Source organism: Microcaecilia unicolor, chromosome 4 (genome assembly GCF_901765095.1).
Source record: "Microcaecilia unicolor chromosome 4, aMicUni1.1, whole genome shotgun sequence".
NCBI lineage: Eukaryota > Metazoa > Chordata > Amphibia > Gymnophiona > Siphonopidae > Microcaecilia > Microcaecilia unicolor.
Window position 1 is genome coordinate 287,863,004 of NC_044034.1, and position 25,227 is coordinate 287,888,230.

The 25,227-nt window shown below is 43.9% G+C and overlaps 1 protein-coding gene across 1 annotated transcript in view; it reads left to right on the top strand.

The window, feature by feature from the left end:
- The first annotated feature begins 2,048 nt into the window (after nt 1–2,048).
- FER1L5 (fer-1 like family member 5) overlaps nt 2,049–25,227 on the top strand; it is a 382,389-nt gene continuing 359,210 nt past the window's right edge. Inside the window, 6 exon segments of the mRNA XM_030202486.1 lie at nt 2,049–2,207; nt 3,937–4,028; nt 5,149–5,257; nt 10,599–10,674; nt 14,365–14,435; nt 25,075–25,203. Coding sequence (XP_030058346.1) covers nt 2,049–2,207; nt 3,937–4,028; nt 5,149–5,257; nt 10,599–10,674; nt 14,365–14,435; nt 25,075–25,203 — 636 coding nt within the window.

The following is a 25,227-nucleotide window of genomic DNA, read 5'->3' on the forward strand; positions in this document are numbered from 1 at the left end:
ACTGTTCCTAAAAAGCACTCACAGACCCAACACACAAACCACCATGATTCTTTATCAATCCAGACAAGCAGAGGCAATAAACTGAAAATTGTTTAGTGTCTTAAAAATATTGAACAATGAACAGAAAAAGTGCAATCAGCAAACAATAACAGGTAACTGAAATTGGATCAATTATAAAACAATCTAGACATTTGTTTACTATCTTAGTAGTATCTGGGAAGATCAGGACATAGAATTGTTCACAGAGCGTCAGCAAAGAGATCCTACTTTCTTTTCTTCTTGGCTAAGACTGGGGCAAAAGCCAGTATATTCTAAATGAAATGGAGCTCCTGGGCCAATCAGAGCCCAGAACAACAATCTTTGAAAGTATACTGCAGACTGCCTTTCCAAAAGGCTTAAACAAAGAAAATAGCCTTAGTTGTGCAGCAGCTTCAGAACATAAACATGTACCATCTGCTGGCCAAACTGGAGAAATACACTGCAGAAAATACCCAATACCTTTTACAGGCTTAAAATACACTGTTCTGTCACAGCAGTATTCTAAATGAGTTCTCACCAGAGTCTTATAGAGGGGCATCATCACCTCCTTTTTCCTACTGGCCATTCCTCTCCCTATGCACCCAAGCATCATTCTAGCTTTCACCATCCCCTTTTCTGTTTGGCCACTTTAAGATAATTACATACGATCACACCTAAATCCCGCTCCTCTTTCTTGCACAAAAGTTCTTCACTTCCTAAACTGTAGTGTTCCCTCAGGTTCTTGCAGCCCAAATGCATGACCCTGCATTTTTTAGCATTGAATCTAAGCTGCCACATTCCAGATCATTCCTGTAGCTTTGCTAATTCCTTCCTTGTGCTATCCACACCATCAGGGCAAAGGCAAACCTTACCAGACAGCCCTTCAGCAATATTGCTTTCAAAAATATTAAACTGGCCCAAGAACCGAACTTGCGGCACACCACTGGTAATATCCTTTTCCTCAGAATGAGCTCCATTTATCATTACCCTCTGTTGCCTTCCACTCAACCAGTTCCTAACCTGGTCAGTCACTTTAGGGCCCATACCAAGGGCACTCAGTTTATTTATTAGTTGTCTATGCAGAATTGTGTCAAAGGCTTTGCAAAAATCATCTAGTGCTCTCCCTCTAGTCACCCAGTTAAATAAATTAATCAGATTGTCTGACAAGAACTCCCTCTAGTGAAACCATGTTGCCTTGGGTCCTGTAATCCACTGGATTCCAAAAACTTTACTATTCTCTGATTTAAAAGTATTTCCATTAATACAGAAGCCAGTCTTACCGCCCTGTAGTTCCCAACCATAGGCGGTCGGTGACTCAGATGTTTGGGGAGGCTAGGGCAGAGTGGGATGGGGATGGGCTAGGGCAGGGTGAGAATGGGATAGAATGTGACATGGCAAGTTTCAATCCTTGGGGTGGCAACACCTGTGTGAGAACTTCTGACAATAGCAAGGAAGGACCCCTTCACTATGTCCCTCTGCCCTTGTCCCCCCCCCCATATCTTTGTTTATAATTGTAACATACAAGTTAATTACACTCAAGAGAATTATCTGCCAAAAAAATATTGCCTCATCTCTCTCCTCCCCTCAAAATCCAGCATCACAGCGTCTCTTCCCCCTCCCACTGTTGTCCAGTCTTTTTCCTCCAACCCTCTATCAAGAACTACCACATTTCATTTTCCCTTACCCTACCATCCAGCATCAACGTATCTTTTTCTGTGTCCCCCGCCCCAATATCAACCAGCACCATTATCCCCCACCAATATTCAGTCCTTTAGCCGCACCTCTGCCGGACTACTACTGAACAAGAAATACCTTCCCCTCCATGCGTCCCACCCATTACCTCACTTGCTCATTCTTTCTGTCAGCCACCGACTCTCAAATTTCGAAGTTCCACACAATGAGAATCTGTGGGACCATAGCTTTCCGTGCGCCACTAGTGGCTCTGCAGGTTGTATGCATCCCCCTATGATGTAACTTCCTTTATTTTTAGGGCGGGATCAAGAGCTGCTGCGACTGGTGCTTAGAGAGCTATGGTCCCACAGTTTCATATTGTTTGCGGCTACAAAGTTGAAGAGTCTGCGGCTGGCAGGCAGAGCGAGCAAGTGAGGGAGCGGGTGGAACATACGGATGGGAAGGTTGTGATATATTGTTGCCTTTCCAGAAGAGCAAGCGGACACAGGGAGGTGAAGGTAATGGTTGGGGCTGGGGAGGCTTAGCCTCCCCAAGCCTCTTAGACGGGGCGCCTATGTTCCCAACCTCTTCCTTATTTCTACTTTTGTGGAGAGGGACCACATCTGCTCTTCTCTAGTCCTCAAGGACCATTCCCATCTCTAAGGAAGCATTGAAAAGGTAAGCCAGCAGAGCTGCTATAACTTCGTAAGTTCCTTCAGTACCCTTGGATATATGCCATTCGGCCCCATTGCTTTGTCCACTTTTAGTTTAGCTAGTTCCTCACAAGCATATTCCTCTGAAAATTGTTCAGGGACTACCACCCCTCCATTCCTATTTATGTTAGTCTTCTTCAGTCCTGCTCCCGGCCCTTCAACTGTGAACACAGAACAGAAATATTTGTTAAGCAATTTCATCTTATCTTTATCAGCTTCTGCATATTCCTCCCCTTCACCTCTGAGTCTCACAATACAGGAGTTGATTACTATAATAGTTATGAAGAATTCACAAGATAGCTCTGTTTGTGGGAACTGTCATCTAATATACAATCTTCCCTTTTTAGCTAAAAGTATAGAGAAGGAAGTGATCTCAGCCTGGAGAATATCTTGAGAGCATGAATAGATTTGATGATGGACAAGTGGGCTTTAGAATGGGATCAGGAACAGAATCTATCCTAGTTAGAGTGAAAGATAAGGTATATATGCATGTGAGCAAAAACAAAGCAGTCATGTTGATTGTATTTAGCTTGTTAATGCATTTAACTTTGGTTGATCACAGTCTCCTTAAAGTAAGATGTGCCCAATCAGGGTTGGATGGTATATTTTTAATCAGGATCAGTCTTTTTCTTACAGAAAAGTACATTTTAGGATAAAAACAAGTATAGGTATATTGCCAGAAAATTTCATTAGGGGTTTTACAAGGGTCTCCTTTGTCACCGCTCTTTTGAATACCTTTCTGCAATGGTTGGGTTCTCAGGAGTATTTGAATCAGCCCAACTGTGACTGGACACAGTTGGGCTCTATATAATTTACTATTGGCCTTGCTAAGACAATTGTTTGAAATGGATCTACTTTGGGTTTGCTATCACAAAGGATGTGGAAACTTATGCATTCGAGACTTTTTGGTTTCTTATTCTTAATTACTTTATGAATAGTTCTACAATTGTTGTTTCATGTTGAAAACCTAGGGTATGTTGATCAGTGAAATCTAATCCTCCTCTAATGAATAATAAATCTGCTTCTGTTGTATGAAGTGATTTTGAAGCAAAGTTTTAAACATGTAGAACATGGATCTGTCAAAAGAACTCTGGGATAAATTAGTTTGACAAGAACACCACCTCATATACTACTTATCTTGTTGCATATTTTTGTTTATCTTTTATTAGGACTTACTGTACTACTGTTTTTGAAAAATAAATTAGAGCAGTTTACATAACCAGCTAAAAAAATAATGATATAAGTAGAAAAAGAACACCCTTAAAATAATAGTAAAAGATAAAAATCATACAAGAGATCCAATCATAACACACAACAAATTCTGCACAATGATCTCACTGGCTCCCCACCACCTGCTCAAAGACCCCCTCCCCATGAAAAAGAGTCACTGTATTAACAAACATCAAATGCAATTTGATAAAGGTAAGTTTTTTTTTTAACACTGAACGGATTCTACATTTCATCCCTGTTAAACGGGAAGGGATGAAAATTTCTGTGTTTCACATTTCTGCTTCCTTTAATCTTTTCCTGCCAGATCTTGGAATGGGACTTGATGGACCAACCCCTGGATAGCTCTGCCTCTCTAGATGTACAAGTTAGAGAATACATGGAATCTGGCAAAGAAAAGTAAGAATTTTCAGGTTTATAAACACATCGAAGAATCCATTATAGAAAGGACTCCAGATACACTGCAGTGATCAAGGAATCTGTTAATAAAAGGCATTCTGACACACAGTAAAGAGCAGGTGATCTGCTCAAGAAAATGAATCAATCAATTATTCCTATTTCTTATTGGTTTAAATATTATGGTATTATGATTTATAAACAAATTCCTGCAGTGAGTACAGTCAGAATCTCTCAGTATGTCCTTCTATGATTCTCTCTCACACAGCTTGTATTACCATTTTTTTTTTACCATGCAGCATGGTCAGTAGGCAGTCCTTCAATCACATTTTCCGAATCTAGCATGTCAATTCTTCCTCGTTGCATCCGATTCCTGTATGTTGTCATGTGAATGGTCGAACTGCAACACTTTTTTAAAACATAGCTGTGGTAGCTGTGTTAGTCCACATAGAAAAGAAAACAAGATGATACCTTTTCATAGACAAGAAATACCTTTTATTTTATTTCTACTTATTAACTTTAAAATATAAAACAAATGCTTATCTAATTAGAACCCTTTGCAAATGTAGAATTTGGTTTGTTGATATTTCCATCATTGTATGCGGCAATGTAATTTTTGTCTAAACAATTATTACTCCTATGACAACTTATAATTTCTATAGTGCTACTAGGCGTGTGCATGAAAAATAAACTATCAGCAGGGGAAGGGAGTAATTATATTTTTATTCTTTCCAAACAATGTTAGAAAAAAAATTACAAGATATGTACAGGGATGAAAATAACCATCTGCCCAGCTCTCTGAGGGCAAAATAACACTTCAAAAACTGGGATGGGATCAAATTTTGGTGTGTAGAGAAAACTGGGGAAAAGACACATGCAGAGAAAGTGAGAGATATTGGTCCATGAGGCAAGAGAGAGGGTGATATTGGCCCTTTAATCCAGAGATTAATTGTGATTAAAAACATTAATTGAAATCAGCCCTAGTTGAAATACATTCTTCTGAGTAGGGGTCCATGGCACAAAAAGGTTAAGAAGCCCTGCTTTACACACTTTCAGATAGTTTAACTTATAAATGTTCTGGGAGAATGGTCTCAGAGCTGCAGTGTTTTTGCTTCATTCTTAGGAGTTTTGGCATGGCTACCATATTACTTGAACCACTGGTCACAGACCCAAGCAAACCCCTGACCTGTACTAATCTGCCATTACTGGAGAAATACCAGCGATCAACAGGTGTAAGTATGAAGAGATATCCAGAGATTTGAGGTACAAACATCAGATGTACTATACTGGGACATACCAATGGTCCATCAAATCCTTCCTCTTGTCTCTGGCTGTGGAGAATCTGGGAGTCTTGGAAGTACTCAGCACTTTCATATGGAGATAACCATTCCCTGTTGTGACCCTAAGTTTACACAGTTAATACTTGTTAATGGGCCTATCCTCCAGCAACTTGCTCAAATTTTTTGTACATCTAGTTGCACTACTAGACTTGATCACATTCTCTGGCAACAAATTCCACAGTTTAATTGTATATTGATTGAAAAAATACTTTCTTAAACCTGTTTTAAATCTGCTACCAGTTAATTTCATGGAGCATTCCTTAGCATAAGGGGCCACAATTGCTGCCTAAATCCCATATGATTGTAGAAAGAGATAATAGCTCCCTATAAACTATCCCTATTAACTTTTACATCACATAATGGTTTTATGACTGTCTATCATGTTCTTTTTGTTGTCTCTTCTGGAAAGAGCATACAGATGAACTACAATCCCCCCATCAGGGATGCCCTGTGTTCTCCTATTGCTTGATCCGAACTTAGATTGTGAGCCCACTAGGGACAAGGAAAATATCTACTATATCTGAATGTAATTTGCCTTGGGAAAAGATATGAGCTAAACACTTAAGTATGCTTAAGCTTGATAACTGAGCCTTTGACTGAACACATTTGTCACGTACTCAAAGCTGGAACAGGGTTTGTGAGCCCTTGGACCACTGCCGAGGAGCGGCAGGCAAAACCACCCCACACAGGAGACTAAGCAGAACAGGACTGGACCCCGGACTGGAGTTGCAGCAGAGTCAAACAAGCAGAACTAAAGCAGAGCAGGTACCCTTAAACTTCACATGCACTTGGCCACTTTTCACCAAGAGTTGAGCTCCTGGCTTCAGGTGGCCGGCAGGACTTGCTGGACAGGGCAGGACTGGATAACAGCTAGGCAGCACAGGGACTGAGGGTCAGAGGGAAAAGGCATAAACAGGGACAGCAAGGCAGGGAAAGGATAGGCTAAAGGACAGGACTGAAAGCTGCGAGCAGCCACTGAAACAGGGAACAAACACAGCTAGACAGGAGACTGAACTGAAAGCCGCAAGCAGCCACTGAAGCAGGGATCAAACACAGACAAACCCAGAACTAGGCAAAGACATACAAACAAGACACCAGACTGGGAAACAAGCAATACATTATATAAGCAATACCCCAAACTAAACATAGACTAACTAGAACAGGCAAGAATTCAGGCAAGAACTAGAGCAAGGAAACAAAACTCAGGCTGAAGTGCAAAGCACACAACATACCAGGGCCTTAGGACCGCAATGCAAAGGCCAAGCAGAGAGTTTCCAAATGGCTAATAAGCCCACCATCAGTTATTCAGCTGCAACAATCACCAGCAGCTACGGGTGCTGATCAGGGACAAACAAGAGTAAGTTCTGGCAGTCTGGGAGATCCGGACTGGACTGGCCTGAATTCTGAACGGGTAGGAACAGCAAAACAGTCTATAGCAGTTCATAGCAGCCACCGGTTATGGCCACCAAGGGTGAGGTGAGCACAGACGTAACACATTAGAGAGACCAAAAAAGATTTCTAGGTTTCTTCATAGGTAAGAATCCAGGGTGAGGAATGAGAGACAGCACAGGAGGAGGTGGAGGATTATCCGTGAAGGAGAGAACCCAGTATAAGAGGAAGTGAGTGCAGAAGGAAGAGGTACAGTATGGAGTCTGCAAGAAGAATGACCTAGGAAGACAGCATATACAAGAAGAGCACAAGCATTAAAGGAAGAGTGGAAGAGAACATATGTCACGTTGTCATGATGGGTTGCATTGACTACCACCAGTTGTGAGCCCTTGTGCTGTTCCAGGAGCAGAGGTACCGAGGCTAGGTGGCGTGAATTCAGTTCCAGAAGCAGGCAGTTGAAAGCCCAGTGCTTTACCTGTGATGACGCCGTTCTCTAGCTGTTGAGCCCCTGGGTGCTGGCAGCCAACAGAACTTGAATAGGATCTGGGCAAGATGAGACTATTGGGAACTGTACCAGGAGCAGGTTGCAAGTCCAAATGGCAGAGGAACAAGGCAAGCCTACGACCTCGACCAGAGAGTAGTGTCTAGGAATGGCAGTACAGTACAGACAGGCAGCACCAATGTATAGTATCAGGTTCAGGTTTACCAGTTCAGGCAGGCAGCTATCAGAAGTCAAAGTCAGTTTCAGGCTTACAGGTTCAGGCAGGTGGCTAGCAGAAGTCAGAGTCAGGTTCAGGCTTACAGGTTCAGGCAGGCAAAAGATAAAGAGACAAATGCACCAGTGCTTACCAACAGAGTAGTAGCTGAGGCAACAAGACCCAACCCGGCTCTCCCCTAAGAGGTGAAGTCGTTTGACGTCACCGAAGGACGTGCCCTCACAAGGGGAGGAGCAGTGAGTGCCGTAGCCTGGAAGAGGCATCCAGGGAAATGGGAGCTACGAGCACCAAGCTCCCTGTGTCAGGAGGTCAGTGCCGTTGCGGGCAAATTTATTTATTTATTTTATTTATTGCATTTGTATCCCATGTTTTCCCACCTCTTTGCAGGCTCAATGTGGCTTACAATACATCATGGATACTGGAGATAAGAAGAGGATATACATTTGATTTTACAGAAGGATTTTGGTTTACATGGTCATGGAAGTAATACAAGATAGTAGTACAGCAGAAGACATTATAAGACATTAGGCGCGTTTCGAAGTTCCTGGGTATAATTGGAGATTTTTACATGCTTTGATCTTTGTGGTATATCTTTTCAAAGAGATGAGTCTTTAGTAATTTATGGAAGTTGGCCAGTTCGTTGGTCGCTTTCAAATTGCATGGTAGCGCGTTCCAGAGTTGTGTGCTCAAATAAGAGAAAGTAGAGGCATGCATTAATTTGTATTTCAGACCTTTGCAGTTGGGAAAATGAAGATTAAGGAATGTTCGAGAAGATTTTTTTGCATTCCTGGGTGGCAGGTCTATTAGATCTGACATGTAGGCTGGGGCATCTCCATGAATAATTTTATGAACTAGGGTGCATACTTTGAACGTGATTCATTCTTTGAGTTGGAGCCAGTGTAGTTTCTCTCGTAGGGGTGTCGCACTTTCATATTTTGGTTTTCCGAATATTAGTCTGGCTGTCGTGTTCTGGGCTGTTTGGAGTTTTTTTGAGTATTTGTTCTTTACAGCCGGCGTAGAGTGAGTTGCAGTAGTCCAGATGACTGAGTACCAGTGATTGTACCAAATTGCGGAAGACGGTCCTTGGAAAAAATGGTCTTACTCTTTTTAATTTCCACATTGAGTGAAACATCTTTTTGATATGTTTTTCGTATGATTCTCAAGTGTTAGGTGCCAATCAATGGGACTCCTAGAATTTTTAGGGAGTCCGAGATTGGTAGATTTAGTTTTGGTGTGTTGATGGTGGTAAATTTGTCCATGTTGTGTTGCGAGATAAGTACTAGGCATTGGGTTTTTTCTGCATTGAGTTTCAACTGAAATGCATCTGCCCAAATACGCTGGATGCACTGTGTTCGACCGTGGGAACCTCATGGGAGTTGTGACAACATAAGAAAGTTAGATAAAGTTGAGAAAAGAATACAGGAAAGAAAGAACAAATTCAACAATACAATACAAAACAACAATGTGCTTCTATTTCTATATATGCCTCCCTTCTGTCAAAACCCAAGAAATACCAGAACCCTTCCCCCAACTTCCATCCCCATCAAGGCCCTGATGGCCTCCCCATTTATGCCAGTAGGAGATATTTCCTTATCGCTTCTCTGCCCCACAACAGGATCTCTATTGCTGCTGTTTGGGGCACTATGATCCACCTTATTGCTAGTAATTTATTCACTGCCCTAGAACTGCATGATTGGAAGGGGAAAGGAATGTGTAAAAGAAAATGTTGTTGGGGGGGGGGGGGTGGGGTACGATCTGAAAGAGAAAAGGGAGAGAGATTACTTGCCTTGTGTGTTTTGTATTTTTTTGGCAGGGCCAATGGATCCTTTAGTTCCAGTGAAGTAGACTCTTTTCCTTGAGAGCCCATGTATCAATGGTGTAGATATTCAGAATGATTTAACTGGGCAAGAGAGGCCCATGCCCAGTTAAATCATGGTGAGTGGGCCATCTCCAGATTTTCAGCCTCAATTAACCACACAGTGCCACTGAAAATCAGGTTTGATCACTATAGCACTATCTGGTTGGTGCTGGGGCGGTCTGGGGACAGAGTTGGGGCAGCATCAGGATATACCCAGTTGGCAGAGATATTCAGTAAGTAAGTAAGTAAGTGGGTAAGTGCCTGGACAAAGTTAGGACAGCAAAAGGCCTTACCCAGGTACCAGTCTGAATATTGCTGCTATCTGGATAAGTTCCAGCGGCCAACTACTCCCCAGATATTCAGTACCAATGCCTGGATTAAGACTGACATTGAATGTCTGGTTCAAATTCATCTGGTGATGGTCAGCACCTTTGAAAATGGTGACCACCGTTAGATGAATGGAACGTTTAGTCTATAAGGTGCTGCCAGTCTGTGTTACTGTCACACAGGAAGAAGGTCAAGCATATTCTAGTGTCAGGTTCTGAGAAAAGATCACTGAGTCCTTGGGTTTTTTGGACTTAGCTTACACCTTTTTCAACAGGTAGTTCAAAATGAGTTACATTCAGGTACAGAAGGTATTTTTCCTGCCCCAGAGGGCTTACAATCTAAGTTTGAACCAGGGGCAATGCAGGGTTAAATCACTTGCCCAAGATCACAAGGTGTGACAGTGGGATTTGAACTTTGGCTTCCCTAGATCTCAGCCTACTCTCCACTCCATTCTTTACTAATGGCATGCAGGGAGAAGTGGGCTTCCTCATTCTGTGCAAATGCCATGCAGATGGAGAGTCTTCTGTTTGTATGAGTTTTGGACATAGAGACCGCTTCCTTCAGTTTGTTTTAGTGTCTGGCAGAGAAAAAGCTCCCTTAGTGTATGCTAGTGTGAGATATGTAGAGTGGCTGCCTCATTTTCAGGCAAGTAAAGGGGCTCCCTCAATGTATGATTGTTTCAGAAGGGGAGCAACCGTATTTCTTGTGACCCCCATCTCATAGTAATGTGACCGCATTAGAAGTTCATTAATTTAGAATGCTGGAATTGTGCTTGTTTTTGTACTGATTATAAACGTTGCCAAGGAGAAAAGGCCCTGGATTTCTTCACTGCTTTTGATCAGAGTAATATCACCTGTTCCAGCACTGATTTTCCAAACTATACTAACAGCAATCCTATTAAGTGTGTAAGTGCTAATCTAGTTTTTCTTTCTTTAAATTTCAGTGCACCATTACTCTAACAGCCTTCTATATTCTTCCTGCATCAAGTGAAGCTAAAATCCAGATGGATAACATGAAAGGTGAGTATCTCTATATCCTAGACATCAACAGGCTCATTTTCGAAAGAGAAGGACACCCATCTTTCGACACAAATCGGAAGATGGGCGTCCTTCTCCCAGGGTTGTCCAAATCGGTATAATGGAAAGCCGAGTTTGGACGTCCCAACTGCTTTCCGTCGCAGGGATGGCCAAAGTTCAAGGGGGTGTATCAGAGGCGTAGGGAAGGCGGGACCTGGCCGTGCCTAACACATGGACGTCCTCGACCCATAATGGAAAAAAAAAAGGGTATCCCTGACAAGCACATGGACGACTTTACCTGGTCCTGTTTTTTTTACAACCAAGCCTCAAAAAGGTGCCCGAACTGACCAGATGACCACCAGAGGGAATCGGGGATGACCTCCCCTTACTCCCCCAGTGGTCACTAACCCCCTCCCACCCTCAAAACATATCTTTAAAAATATTTTTTGCCAGCCTCAGATGTCATACTCCGGTCCATCACAGCAGTATGCAGGTACCTGGAGCAGTTTTAGTGGGTGCAGTGCACTTCAGGCAGGTGGACCCAGGCCCATCCCCTCCCTCCCTGTTATGTTTGTGGAGGAAACAGCGAGCCCTTCAAAACCCACCAGAAACCCACTGTACCCACATCTAGGTGCCCCCCTTCACCAGTAAGGGCTATGGTAGTGGTGTAGTTTGTGGGTTGTGGGTTTTGAGGGGGGTTGGGGGGCTCAGCACACAAGGTAAGAGAGCTATGTACCTGGGAGCAATTTCTGAAGTCCACTGTAGTGCCCCCTAGGGTGCCCGGTTGGTGTCCTGGCATGTCGGGGGACCAGTGCTCTAGAAATGCTGGCTCCTCCCATGACCAAAGGGCTTGCATTTGGTCGTTTCTGAGATGGTCGTTCTTGGTTTCCATTATTGCCGAAAATCAGAAACGACAAAGTCTAGGGACGACCATCTCTAAAGACGACCTAAATTTCAAGATTTGGACATCCCTGACCGTATTATCGAAATGAAAGATAGACGCCCCATCGGGACGTTTTGCGAGGACGTCCTCAACAAAACTTGGGCGTCCTTTTCGATTATGCCCCTCCATGGGACTCTTTTTTACTAAGCTGCATTAAGAATGGGCTTTGCGTGCCTTTACACGGGTCTTTCCTGCATTCTAAGCCCATTTCTTGTGTGGCCGTGAACAAGCCTTTTTTTGTATTTGTCTCATTTATGGCCATACGCTAATGTTACCATTAACGCACAGCCATAAAAAAAATTGACGCAGGAGCCCTTACCGCCTCCCTGTGATCACTTCCAAGCCCACTTTGTCCATTCTCTACCCCAGCCATGCCCCTCAAAAAAAAAAAAAAAAAAAGAGACAATACTGTGCACAAATGCCAAAAGTAATGCAAGACGCTTTAATATGTCCTGCGTTAGGCCATTTTAGCTGCGTTAGGTGCAAGTTAGTGCCTAACACAGCTTAGTAAAAGTGCCCCTAGGTAACACTATAGCATCCCCCAGAACTAGGACACAGAAATGTGGCCACATTCCTCAATGCCCAGACACAGGTAGATGTGTTTGAATTTCTCTTCTCTAAAATCAGGACACAGGAAGACATGTTTCCATTCTCTAGTGGCAGAAAACAGATATATGAGCTTCCAGATCCCTGTTCCTAGACAAAGGGATGTATGCCTCTAGTTCCCAAAGCCCGGATGCAAGTAGACATTTTCCTGGACACAATAAAATGTCCTCTCATTTCCCAAATGTCCAGACATTATGCTGTTTTTCCACGGCATGAAATGATGTATTTCTATTCCTGAGAGACTGGACATAGAGACGTTCTTTCATTTCTCAGTGCCCAGCCACAGAGAGAAGTGTTTTCATTACCAGAGGCATTAACCCATGAAGATGCATTCCATATGCCCCCCCCCCCCCCCCGATATTCTCCTTGTTCTCCAGAAAGAAAATAGAGGGAGACATGCTTTTATTTCCAAAATCCAGACAGGCATTTTTTCCTTAGTCCAGAGCCATGACACAGGGAGAAATGTTGCTATTCCCTTTGTCTGAACACTGAATGATATCCATTCCCCAGATATGATCCCAGACATCAGTGGCCAGATATCAAGAAATGCATTCCCATTCTTTAGAGCCTGAGCACAGACAAACACTCCTATTCCTCACATTCAGAACATAGGCAGGTGTGTTCTCATTTAACCAGAAGATACACTCCTATTTCCAGAGCCCAGATAGGGAGTTATGAGATGTCATTTCTCTGTGGTCAGACATAAGGAAATATACTACTACTACTACTACTTAACATTTCTAAAGAGCTACTAGGGTTACGCAGCGCTGTACAATTTAACATGGAAGGACAGTCCCTGCTCAAAGAGCTTACAATCTAAAAGACAGGTGTGCAATCTAAAGACAATCTAAACAATTTAAAGACAAGTGTACAGTCAAAAGACAAGTGTAGAGTCCGTCTGATAGGGCATACTATATTTCACGAAAGGTTAGGTGCCGAAAGCAGCCCTGAAGAGGTGAGTTTTAAGTAGAGATTTGAAGATGGGTAGGGAGGGGGCTTGGCTTAGGGGTTGAGGAAGATTGTTCCATGCATAGGGTGAGGCAAGGCAGAATGAGCGGAGCCTGGAGTTGGCAGTGGTGGAGAAGGGAACTGAGAGGAGGGATTTGTCCTGTGAGTGGAGGTTACGGGCGGGAACATAGGGGGAGATGAGGGTAGAGAGGTAGTGAGGAGCCGCAGACCGGGTGCATTTGTAGGTAAGGAGGAGAATCTTGAATTGTATTCGGTATCTGATCGGAAGCCAGTGAAGTGACTTGAGGAGAGGGGTGATATGAGTATATCGGTTCTGGCGGAATATAAGACTTGCGGCAGCATTCTGAACGGATTGAAGGGGGGATAAATGGCTAAGTGGGAGGCCGGTGAGGAGTAAGTTGCAGTAGTCAAGGCGAGAGGTAATGAGAGCGTGGACAAGAGTTCGTGTGGTGTGTTCAGATAGGAAAGGGCGAATTTTGTGATGTTGAAGAGGAAGAAGCGACAGGTCTTGGCAGTCTGTTGGATATGCGCAGAGAAGGAGAGGGAGGAATCGAAGATGACTCCGAGGTTGCGGGCAGATGGGACGGGGTGGATGAGGGTGTTATCAACTGAGATAGAGAGTGGAGGAAGAGGAGAGGTGGGTTTAGGTGGAAAGACGAGGAGCTCGGTTTTGGACATGTTCAGCTTCAGGTGGCGGTTGGACATCCAGGCAGCAATGTCGGATAAGCAGGCCGATACCTTGGCCTGGGTCTCCGCGATGATGTCTGGTGTGGAGAGATATAGCTGAGTGTCATCAGTATAAAGATGATACTGAAAACCATGAGATGAGATCAGTGAGCCTAGGGAATATACTCCCATTGCCTAGAACCAGGACAAAGGGAGATATATTCCCATTCTGAAAAATCAAGGTAGAGGGAGAACAAGGGGAGCTGCTTTCCTATACCCAGAGATAAGATAGAACGAGACTTTCTGAAACAGAGTAAACTCCCAGAATCTCTTTGGCATGAACATTCTTTAATTGCATAGAACTTCAGGTCTGGAGTTTTTCATTGGTCATTTCTCTAGTTATGGGGTTACTAGAATCATGAGGTTGCTGTACTTTTCATAAATGTGCTCTTCACCCAGCACATTCTCCTTTCTTTAATCTCCAAAATTTGTTTCACTTCTGCTTCCAGCACAGATCAGAGAAGATCAAAGAGCATTTAATATCAGAGCAAATCTTAAGGACAGACCCCAACAATTTCAGGTAAGTAGAATGGGTATAGTTCTGGAATAATCCAAAGTTATTCTATAGAAATTGTGTGTTACTGATGGAGCTATTTCCAAGGGATGCAAGCCTCTGATTCCAAGAATTTCAAGGGGGTTGGGGTTGGGGTGGGAGGGAATGAGGGTTTTCCTAGGCATAGACTACAGAATGGGATGGGTCGCTAGCACCATGGTCTGACCACTATTTTATCTTACAAACAAAAACAATTGTGGGGAGTGAACGAAAGTAAAAATATTAAAACTACACAAAAACACAAAACTTCACTTAACATGTTCAGAATTTTATAAGATAAACAAAGTTTTACAGAAGAAAAAGCCTCAGAGATATACTTGGGCACAATATATGTTTGAAAACATAAATTCTCAAAAAAAGTCAGTATTAGTAAATTTAAGTGTCAGTGTCCAATCCAAAATCAACTGGAGAGTTTGGGTAGGAGGCTGGAGATTGGTTTATTTGGTCCCTCCAAGTAACCAAAAAGATGTTCTGCTACCCCTATTCCTAAGGATTATAGGCACTGATCCAAATAATTCCTAGAGGTGTAATTTCTAGAGATCCAAGTCTTCAATTCAAAACATTCTCCTAGGGTTATATTTATGGGTTCTAGGCTTTGAACTCAAAAGGTTGATATCTAGAATGATTTTAATGTGGTTAGTTTTAAAGATAAACACATAAATCTATCTTTTTTTAAATTTTGGGGCTTGCGAATGCATAGTCTTTAGCCAGATATCTTATTTATTTATTTATTTATTTATTTATTTGCTGCACTTGTATCCCACATTTTCCCACCTATTTGCAGGCTCAATATGGCTTACAAAATGTTACAACGACATATACACATTATAGAATAAGAATTTCAGAATATAGATACAGATAGGTGCATAAGAATATCATAGCAATCATATTTCTGTATCACTAACAGGTAGATGATCAAAAGCCCCGCGCTGTTCCAAACAGCGCTCTAAAAATAGCGGTGGAACAGCGTGAGGCTTTACTGCACCTATGATCAGAGATAATTGCATGCAAATTTAAGCACACAATTCTGCGACCAGTGATGACCCCCCCCAGCGACAGGGGGCTGGAGATCTGGTGGACTTCCAGTCCCCCCGAACCCTCCCCTGACAGGTTCAGGGAGGACTGGAGATCTGGTGGGTCTCCAGCCCCCAACCTCCCAGCATTAGTAAGGGGTACCTGGTGGCCCAGTGGGCCACAGTCAATCCCCCTACCCCCTACCTTGAGGTTGGAAGAGGGAGGTGGCCTCCCTCCTCTTCCTTTGGTGTCGCCTGCAAAATGGCGGTGCCCAGCCCTGCAATAATATGTGCAAACAATGTAACAAGCACAATCTTTAAAAAGACGTGATTGCTAAACAAGGAAAATTCTTTTGAGGAAGAGTGAATAGACAAGCGGCATGTTGGCTACACTACTCCTTCTGCTGATTACTATCTTAAGTGATATATAACTAAGCTAGAATGAGTACAGTAAAGATCAATGAATTTAATTAAAATACTTATGTAGGGCTCAGTTCAGTACATTTTGAGACTTTGAAACATTTCCAGCAGAAAGATATTGTACTAAGCAGATAAAACTCTTTTACGTTAAAAAAGACACAACTCAGAGGAAGTGACGTCACCAGATAGAATGGACGTTTGAGAGCGGAGCTCCCGCTACCCCGCAAGAAATCTGCTAATAAACTTGAGCGAACAGCGGCAAACGAAGCCCAGCGGGTCTGAATACCCCCTCCGTCAGCCAGCAATCGGGTAAATATGAATCAGAAGGCAACGGGGTTGGACCTAGCGCGATTTGCTTACCCGAACGGAGATGGTGCGCCAAGCTTCAAGATGGCGGCGGCCCGCGAAGAGCAAGAAAAACGAGAGGAGAGGAATCAGCGCCGAGGCGAAGGATCGCCTGAGCGCCCCGCTTTGGAAGAGGCAGATGGAGAGATCGCTCCAGCGCTAAAAAACTGGCTGCAAGAAATCAGCTCAAACCTGAAAGCGCTACGTACAGAAGTGGCCACGCTGGGAGCTGACCTTAGAGGTGAAATTCGGGAGCTTGGGATGCGCTTGGAGGAAACAGAAAACCAGGTGGAAGGCCACAGTGAAGCTCTGGGTCAGATGGAACAACATATTACAGGACTGCATAAAGAGCAACAACAATTATGGGCCAAGGTTGAAGACCTAGAAAATAGAGGCCGACAGAACAACCTGCGCTTTCGTGGGCTACCGAAGACGCCCACATATCAAGATAGCATAACGGTGATCCAAAAGATGGTGGCCGAATTGATGGCAGCGAACAATACGGCTATTGAGGCAGAGGCAGTCCAGATTGAGAGGGCCCATAGAGTGCTGGGCCCGAGCCGCAATAACATATCAAAAGATATAATAGCCTGCTTTACGAGTTTTAAACTTAAAGAACAAATCTTAAAAGCAGCACGTCAAGTCTCAGAATTTAAATGGGATTCATATAGAATTGAAATCTACCAAGACGTGGCAGCAGCGACGTTAAAAAGGAGAAATGAACTGAAACCTTTTACAAGAAGACTGCGTGACCTAAACATACAGTACAGATGGCGGTATCCTTTTGCCTTGGCATTTTATAAAGACGGCAAGCTGCACCAAATAAGATCACTAGAGGAGGCCAGAACAATTTGCCCAGAACTAGAAGTGGAAGCGGACTTGGTTGCTCCCAACGGGGATAAGAGAAATACCACGCAGTCTGCACCAACAAAATGGAAAAGAGCGGGAAAAGGTCCACGGAGACTTCAGCGACAACAATCTGCTGCTAAAATTACATGAAGCCATGGGACGAGAAGACCCAGAACCAATAGAAGGTGAAAAGCTGCTAGACACCAAAGTAGCGGTTCGGGACCAAGACGAAAGACATGTTTAAGTAATGTTAGTTTGCTTATGTTACGTTAACTGATATTCAAAGGGTATGCGGTAAATGTTTGGTGGATCACTTTCTCTTTGCTTGGGTGCCTGTCGATATTGAGAGACACCCAACTTACAAAGGTGGGGGGAAGGGTGGGAAGTGGGAGGGGGAGGGGAGAAGGGAGGGGAACAAAGATGACACAATACATGAGACATATCATGCTTATCAGGGTAGAGATACACTACAGAGGCGAAGAATGACATCTCGAGATAATTATGGCTGATATAATATGGATATCATTAAATGTAAAGGGGCTAAACATACCCAGAAAGCGACAATTATTATTTAGGGAACTTTGCCGCCTACAAGTGGATGTGGCTTTGATCCAGGAAACCCACCTTAAACCCAGATACGAGAGACTCTGTACGCATAGACAATACCCTCATATATATTTCGCCTCTTCCCATGCGAACACAAAAAGTAAGGGGGTTTTGATAGCACTAAGCAATTCCAAGCCCTGGGTGGTACGGAAGGTAATACGGGACAAAGATGGGCGATATTTGATTATGAACCTGCAGTTAGCTGGAAAAGCTTATACGATATTAAACATCTATGGTCCCAATGCCAACCAGGAGCAATTTTTCCTAGAACTAGACCGACAAATCACACAACACATTGAGGGATCCCTACTAGTAGGAGGAGACTTTAACATTACATTGCATCCCCATTTAGACAACTCCACAATAGGAGTCACATATGGCCAACAGGGTAGACGCCAACTTAAAGAATTACTCACAAGGTGGCAGTTAATAGACTTGTGGCGTAGGGATAATCCCTCAACACGTAGCTATACTTTTTACTCTTCAATGCATCATAGCTTTTCCCGGATAGACATGTGGCTGGGAGATGTAATGATATCGAGTATGGGGGCCACATCCCAAATACTACCACGTACATGGTCAGATCACTCCCCAGTGCTGCTACGACTCGCAAACATGGGGATGCCAAGGAAAGAGCGCACATGGAATCTAGATGACACACTATTAGTGAGCCCAGATAACCTAATCTCCATTGAACAATATATTAAAGAATATCTCACTCATAATGACATAATGGGGAGGTATCCCCGGCCACACTCTGGGAGGGACTTAAAGCAGTGCTGCGGGGCCAACTAATTGCGCTACGCTCACACTGTTGGAAAAAGAGAACCGCGGAGGAACAGAAATTGCGGGAGGAGTTGTTGCGAGTGGAGGGGGAGATGCAACAAGGGGATACGCAGCCCAGTTCAACATTGCTGAGACGGGCACAGGAGATACAGTGGTGGAAATAAGTATTTGATCCCTTGCTGATTTTGTAAGTTTGCCCACTGACAAAGACATGAGCAGCCCATAATTGAAGGGTAGGTTATTGGTAACAGTGAGAGATAGCACATCACAAATTAAATCCGGAAAATCACATTGTGGAAAGTATATGAATTTATTTGCATTCTGCAGAGGGAAATAAGTATTTGATCCCCCACCAACCAGTAAGAGATCTGGCCCCTACAGACCAGGTAGATGCTCCAAATCAACTCGTTACCTGCATGACAGACAGCTGTCGGCAATGGTCACCTGTATGAAAGACACCTGTCCACAGACTCAGTGAATCAGTCAGACTCTAACCTCTACAAAATGGCCAAGAGCAAGGAGCTCTCTAAGGATGTCAGGGACAAGATCATACACCTGCACAAGGCTGGAATGGGCTACAAAACCATCAGTAAGACGCTGGGCGAGAAGGAGACAACTGTTGGTGCCATAGTAAGAAAATGGAAGAAGTACAAAATGACTGTCAATCGACAAAGATCTGGGGCTCCACGCAAAATCTCACCTCGTGGGGTATCCTTGATCATGAGGAAGGTTAGAAATCAGCCTACAACTACAAGGGGGGAACTTGTCAATGATCTCAAGGCAGCTGGGACCACTGTCACCACGAAAACCATTGGTAACACATTACGACATAACGGATTGCAATCCTGCAGTGCCCGCAAGGTCCCCCTGCTCCGGAAGGCACATGTGACGGCCCGTCTGAAGTTTGCCAGTGAACACCTGGATGATGCCGAGAGTGATTGGGAGAAGGTGCTGTGGTCAGATGAGACAAAAATTGAGCTCTTTGGCATGAACTCAACTCGCCGTGTTTGGAGGAAGAGAAATGCTGCCTATGACCCAAAGAACACCATCCCACTGTCAAGCATGGAGGTGGAAATGTTATGTTTTGGGGGTGTTTCTCTGCTAAGGGCACAGGACTACTTCACCGCATCAATGGGAGAATGGATGGGGCCATGTACCGTACAATTCTGAGTGACAACCTCCTTCCCTCCGCCAGGGCCTTAAAAATGGGTCGTGGCTGGGTCTTCCAGCACGACAATGACCCAAAACATACAGCCAAGGCAACAAAGGAGTGGCTCAGGAAGAAGCACATTAGGGTCATGGAGTGGCCTAGCCAGTCACCAGACCTTAATCCCATTGAAAACTTATGGAGGGAGCTGAAGCTGCGAGTTGCCAAGCGACAGCCCAGAACTCTTAATGATTTAGAGATGATCTGCAAAGAGGAGTGGACCAAAATTCCTCCTGACATGTGTGCAAACCTCATCATCAACTACAGAAGACGTCTGACCGCTGTGCTTGCCAACAAGGGTTTTGCCACCAAGTATTAGGTCTTGTTTGCCAGAGGGATTAAATACTTATTTCCCTCTGCAGAATGCAAATAAATTCATATACTTTCCACAATGTGATTTTCCGGATTTAATTTGTGATGTGCTATCTCTCACTGTTACCAATAACCTACCCTTCAATTATGGGCTGCTCATGTCTTTGTCAGTGGGCAAACTTACAAAATCAGCAAGGGATCAAATACTTATTTCCACCACTGTAAGACACCAGATCCTAGACTTGGAATTGGCAGACTTGACTGTACAATTGCAAAGAGTGGGTCAAACACATTTTGAATTTGGCAATAAGCCCAGTCGGTTATTAGCATATAAATTAAAACAAAGAGCTGCTAGGAATGGAGTAAGAAGCTTAAAAGATGAACAAGGTGAGCTCCATACAGATCTGGAATCAATAAAGTCCATATTTAGATCCTTTTATCAACAACTATATACCCCAGAGACGGCCCCAAATCTGGAAAATATAGAGGAGTTTTTGGCGGGAATTGAGCTCCCTCAATTATCTGGGGAGGCCCAGCAAATATTATCGAAGCCCATCACGTTAGAGGAGGTCAGGTCCACCATTAAAACACTGGCTCCCCACAAGGCGCCGGGCCCTGATGGATATACAAATCGATTTTATAAAATCTTTGGAGAGTTGCTGGCCCCCATTTTGGTGAGAGTCTTCAACTCCATAGATACGACCACGGGGTTGCCGCCAACTTGGGATCTTGCTACTATAACTGTGATCCCCAAAGCAGGCAAGGATCCGCAGAAATGCGGGTCATACAGGCCCATCTCCCTACTGGGTGTGGACTACAAAATATTTACTAAAATTCTGGCAACTAGATTACAAAAATATCTCCCGAATTTAGTCCATGAAGATCAGGCAGGGTTTGTGGAAGGTCGGCAAACTTTTGACAATGTCAGGAGAGCCATTTTTATGGTCCAGAATGCACAAATTCATAATACTACCCTGTGCATTTTATCTCTGGATGCCGAAAAAGCGTTTGACAGGGTGAGCTGGCCCTTTTTATTTGAAGTATTAAGGCAAATAGGCATTGGAGGGCGGTTTGGGTCCTGGTTACATACAATATACAAATCCCCAAAAGCGGCTGTGCGGATTAATGGCCATCTCTCTCAAGCGTTCCAGCTGAATAGGGGCACCAGACAGGGCTGTGCGCTATCCCCGCTCTTATTTGCCCTAGTAATGGAACCGCTAGCTATTCAAATTAGAACCCAGAGAGAGATCAGGGGCCCAAGATGGGGAGGAATAGAGACTAAAGTTCTTATGTTCGCTGATGATATATTGCTCACGTTGGTGGAGCCCCTGGTCTCCTTCCCAAAAATAAATGAAGTTATACAAAAATACGGGGAAGTATCAGGGTTTAAAATCAACTTTGACAAATCTGAAGCATTAGACGTGGGGATCCCTGACGTACAGTTGACACGGCTCCAACAGCACTTTCAATACAGGTGGGCGACCAAATACATTCGATACTTAGGGGTCAATATTCCACGTAAAATAGAAGAAATTTTCAAATACAACTTCCCAGACAAAGTGCGAGACCTCTTTTTGGAAATGGAGCGATGGGAGGGCTTGACTCTGTCATGGATGGGAAGAATCAGTGCATTAAAAATGATGGTTCTCCCCAAACTTTTATATCTTTTTATGGCGCTACCAATTAATCTCCCAAAGGGCTTTCTGAGGAACTTGCAGAGAAAGGCATTTGCGTTCATTTGGAAGAAAAAACCCCCGAGAGTGCGGAGAGAGGTGCTATATCAATCGCGTAAGCGGGGCGGGATGGGGGTCCCATCTTTTAAGACCTATTATCAGGCGGCGCATTTAAAAATAATAGCTGCGTGGCAGCAGAACCCGGTAAAGATAGGCATTAAAATGGAACAAAGATGGGTAGATCCCATACCCTTGAGAGCGGTACCATGGCTACCGACACAACAACTAGATGAAGTAATTAAGAGAAGCCCCCCCGTGCTACGGTGGCCTCTTATGACCTGGAGACAGATACGGAAACAACATTTCCCAGAAAGGACATACTTTACGCACATGTTTCTCAGATTTGCTCCGCAGTTTGGACCGGGTCAATTAGACGGGGCATACCTAGAATGGGAAGAGCGAGGCTTGTGCGAACTGGGACAAATGTGGGAACAAGGGGTAGTGACCTCATACACAGAATTATGCCGAGAACATGGACTTTCCCCCCTGCAAGCTTTCCAATTTTACCAAGTTCGTGACTTTATAAAGAGGAGGGTGGTAGAAGAGCTTAGTCTGACAGAGACAATACTGGAGAAAAGTCTGACAAAAGGGGGTAGTAAAGGGGGGATAACTAGAATTTATGGGGCCCTCTTATATAGGGAGAACCCAATAGAACACTACACTACAAAGTGGGAAATAGTAATGGGTTCCACCTATGACCCATCTCAATGGGCACAAGCCTTTCGGTCACTACTAAGGGTATCAGTCTCTAGTACCCTGATAGAAAACGGGCACAAGATGCTATATTGGTGGTACTACACTCCCCATCGATTAGCCACAATGTATAAAAAGGGCACTGGCAAATGTTGGAGGCAATGTGAGATAAAAGGGGATATGTTTCACGTGTGGTGGGCCTGTAGCCACGCTCAAAAGTTTTGGATGGAGGTGATAGGCTTCCTATGTGAAGTGACGAGCCAGACATATCCCATGAAGGTGGAGAGCTGTCTGCTTCACTTTAAACCCACAGGGATTGAAAAAATCACACACAGCTTCGCCACTCAGCTATTTGTGGCAGGCAAACTCATCATTGCCTCAGCCTGGAAGAAACCTATGATTCCGGGGATGCACATAGTCCGGGAAAAATTGGATAGAATACAACTAATGTCAAAACTTACTGCTATGAGGAACGGTCGGATTACACATTACCACAAAATCTGGGACCCGTATATTAAATGGAAAGCAACCTCTGCATTATAATAACCTGTTGCACACACAATTATATAGGGGGGGGGGGGGAAAGCTTAAGAGGAGGGGAATATAGTTAACCTAAATAGAGGTGTATAACTGTTTAGCTGAAGTTGTTAGATAATGTTTGAAATTCTTATGCTACTATGTGAAGACATGTATCTACAGAATCAATATATAGATATGTACTGTGTTTCAAAATGTTAAAATTATAAATAAATGCTTAAAAAAAAAAAAAAAAAAGACACAACTCAGAAGAGATATGTACTACTATCTTGGAAAAGTCACAGAAATTCCCATTATATGCTATTTTAGGTTGGCCCCTACTCAAAATAGCATAATACATTATCAATCTTTATTTACTGTATTGTAAGTGATTTGCAGGATCCTTGATGTTTTATGCATCTTCAGAACAGGAAAAGAAAGGCCTGCACTAAGCAGGCTCATATGCTGATGTCAGGATAATAGAAGGGCAAAAAGCTAACTATTAATACCCAGACTTCAGAACTGTAAACATCTTCTGGTCAATATTCAGCCAGCGGCGGTCAGCATTGTTTTAAACACTGACTGACTGTCACAGGGTGAATTAGGCCCTGATATTCAGTGCCACCATAGCTGCAATATTCAGTCTGCTACCTGGTTAGCTAACTGAGTAGCAGGCTGAATATCATCTTTTTTCTTTTGCTCTTGCCATGCCTTCTCCCATACATCCCTCCCCAAGAGCTTTCCACCCAAACTCTGCCATGGCCTTCTCCCCCTCCTGAATATCGGGCCTACTATAAGGGTCCCTGTTGGTAGTATAGGGAGGGCAGGGGTGATCCCCACTCACTCCTGCACATGCCAGCTCCAGTTTCAAAATGGCTGCTGCAACCTCTAGCCATTCTTGTGACAGCCATGTTAAACCCAGAGCATGGACAGGAGCAAATGGGGAATGCTCCTATCCTCCCTACACTAGACCACCAGAGATCCTCAAGGTAGGCCAGGATGGACCAACAGGATGTTGGTGGATGGGGGGGGGGAGGTCCTTCAGGAGTGGGAAGCTCATGGGGAAGTGGAAACGCTTAAGGGGTTTTAAGAAAATGATTGGCAAAAAAAAGCTAGTATTCATGGCTGAATATCACCACTGCCTAGTTAACTACCAGCTCTACACCTGGACTGCCCCAGTACTAACCAGACAGTGCTACAGTGCTGCAGTTCCCCTGAATGTTGGTGCATGTAGGGTTGCCAACTAGCTGTTTTTAGTCAGCCTGGCCAGTATTTCAGTGGCCAGACTGGCTGCTCGCAGACCCTCAAAACTGGCAGTAGAAAAGCCATTTTATTGTCCTTGATGCCATGGCACTTTGACATCTCTTCCTCTCCCTCTCTCTTCCTCTCTTGGTCCAGCATCTCTCTCTTTCTCTCCCTCCCTGGGTCCATCCAGTGTTTCTCCCTTTCCCCCGGTCCTGAAATGTGCCTTGACTGACGATCAGTCCTCCAATCTCTGCTATCCCCCCCCCCCCCCCCCCCCCACAAACCGGCTCAGTTTCATCTTTCTCTGATCTCCATCCCCCAGTTCTTGAGTCCCATCCTTCCTCTGTTCTTCCCTCTAGCACCATTCTTCCTCTGTTTCTTCCTCCAGGCCCCAAAGTTTATCACTGATATCCTCATAAGCTCTTAAATATCATCCTTTTTTTTTCTTTTCCCAAATTCTTGTCTCATCCTTCTTCTTGTCTCCAACTCCCCATTCAGCACCTGTGTCAACATTCTTGATCACTCTTTCCCTTCTGAGTCTATGCTTTCTTCCTTCCCAGCTCTCTCTCCTTCTGCCAATGATCCATCATGTGTAACCCAAATCTGTTAGGGCTGCTTCTTCAGAGTTCAGGCTTGCAATTTGAAACTGTCATTGCTTCATCTGTGGCGGATATCTGTTATCTATAGAGCCCTGCTCAACTCAAACATTGTTTGCTATGGCAAATGGGCAGGAAGCCATTTTTCGAAGTGGCATTTGCCACACTGTCCCACCCTATGTGCCACAGACCTATAGGATTTCATTTTTTTAGATAACTGGCAGCCAGCAACACCTTCATCCTAAGATCTGCCAGTCATTTCAGTTAAATCATATCCTTTTACAGGTTCGAGTGAGAATCATTGAGGGTCGCCAACTCCAAGGAAATAATCTGAAGCCAGTGGTAAAGGTTTTCATTGGGGAGAATATGAATCGGACAAAGAATCAAACGAGGAATAACCCATATTTCAATGAGGTGAGCACTGTACACTGTATTACC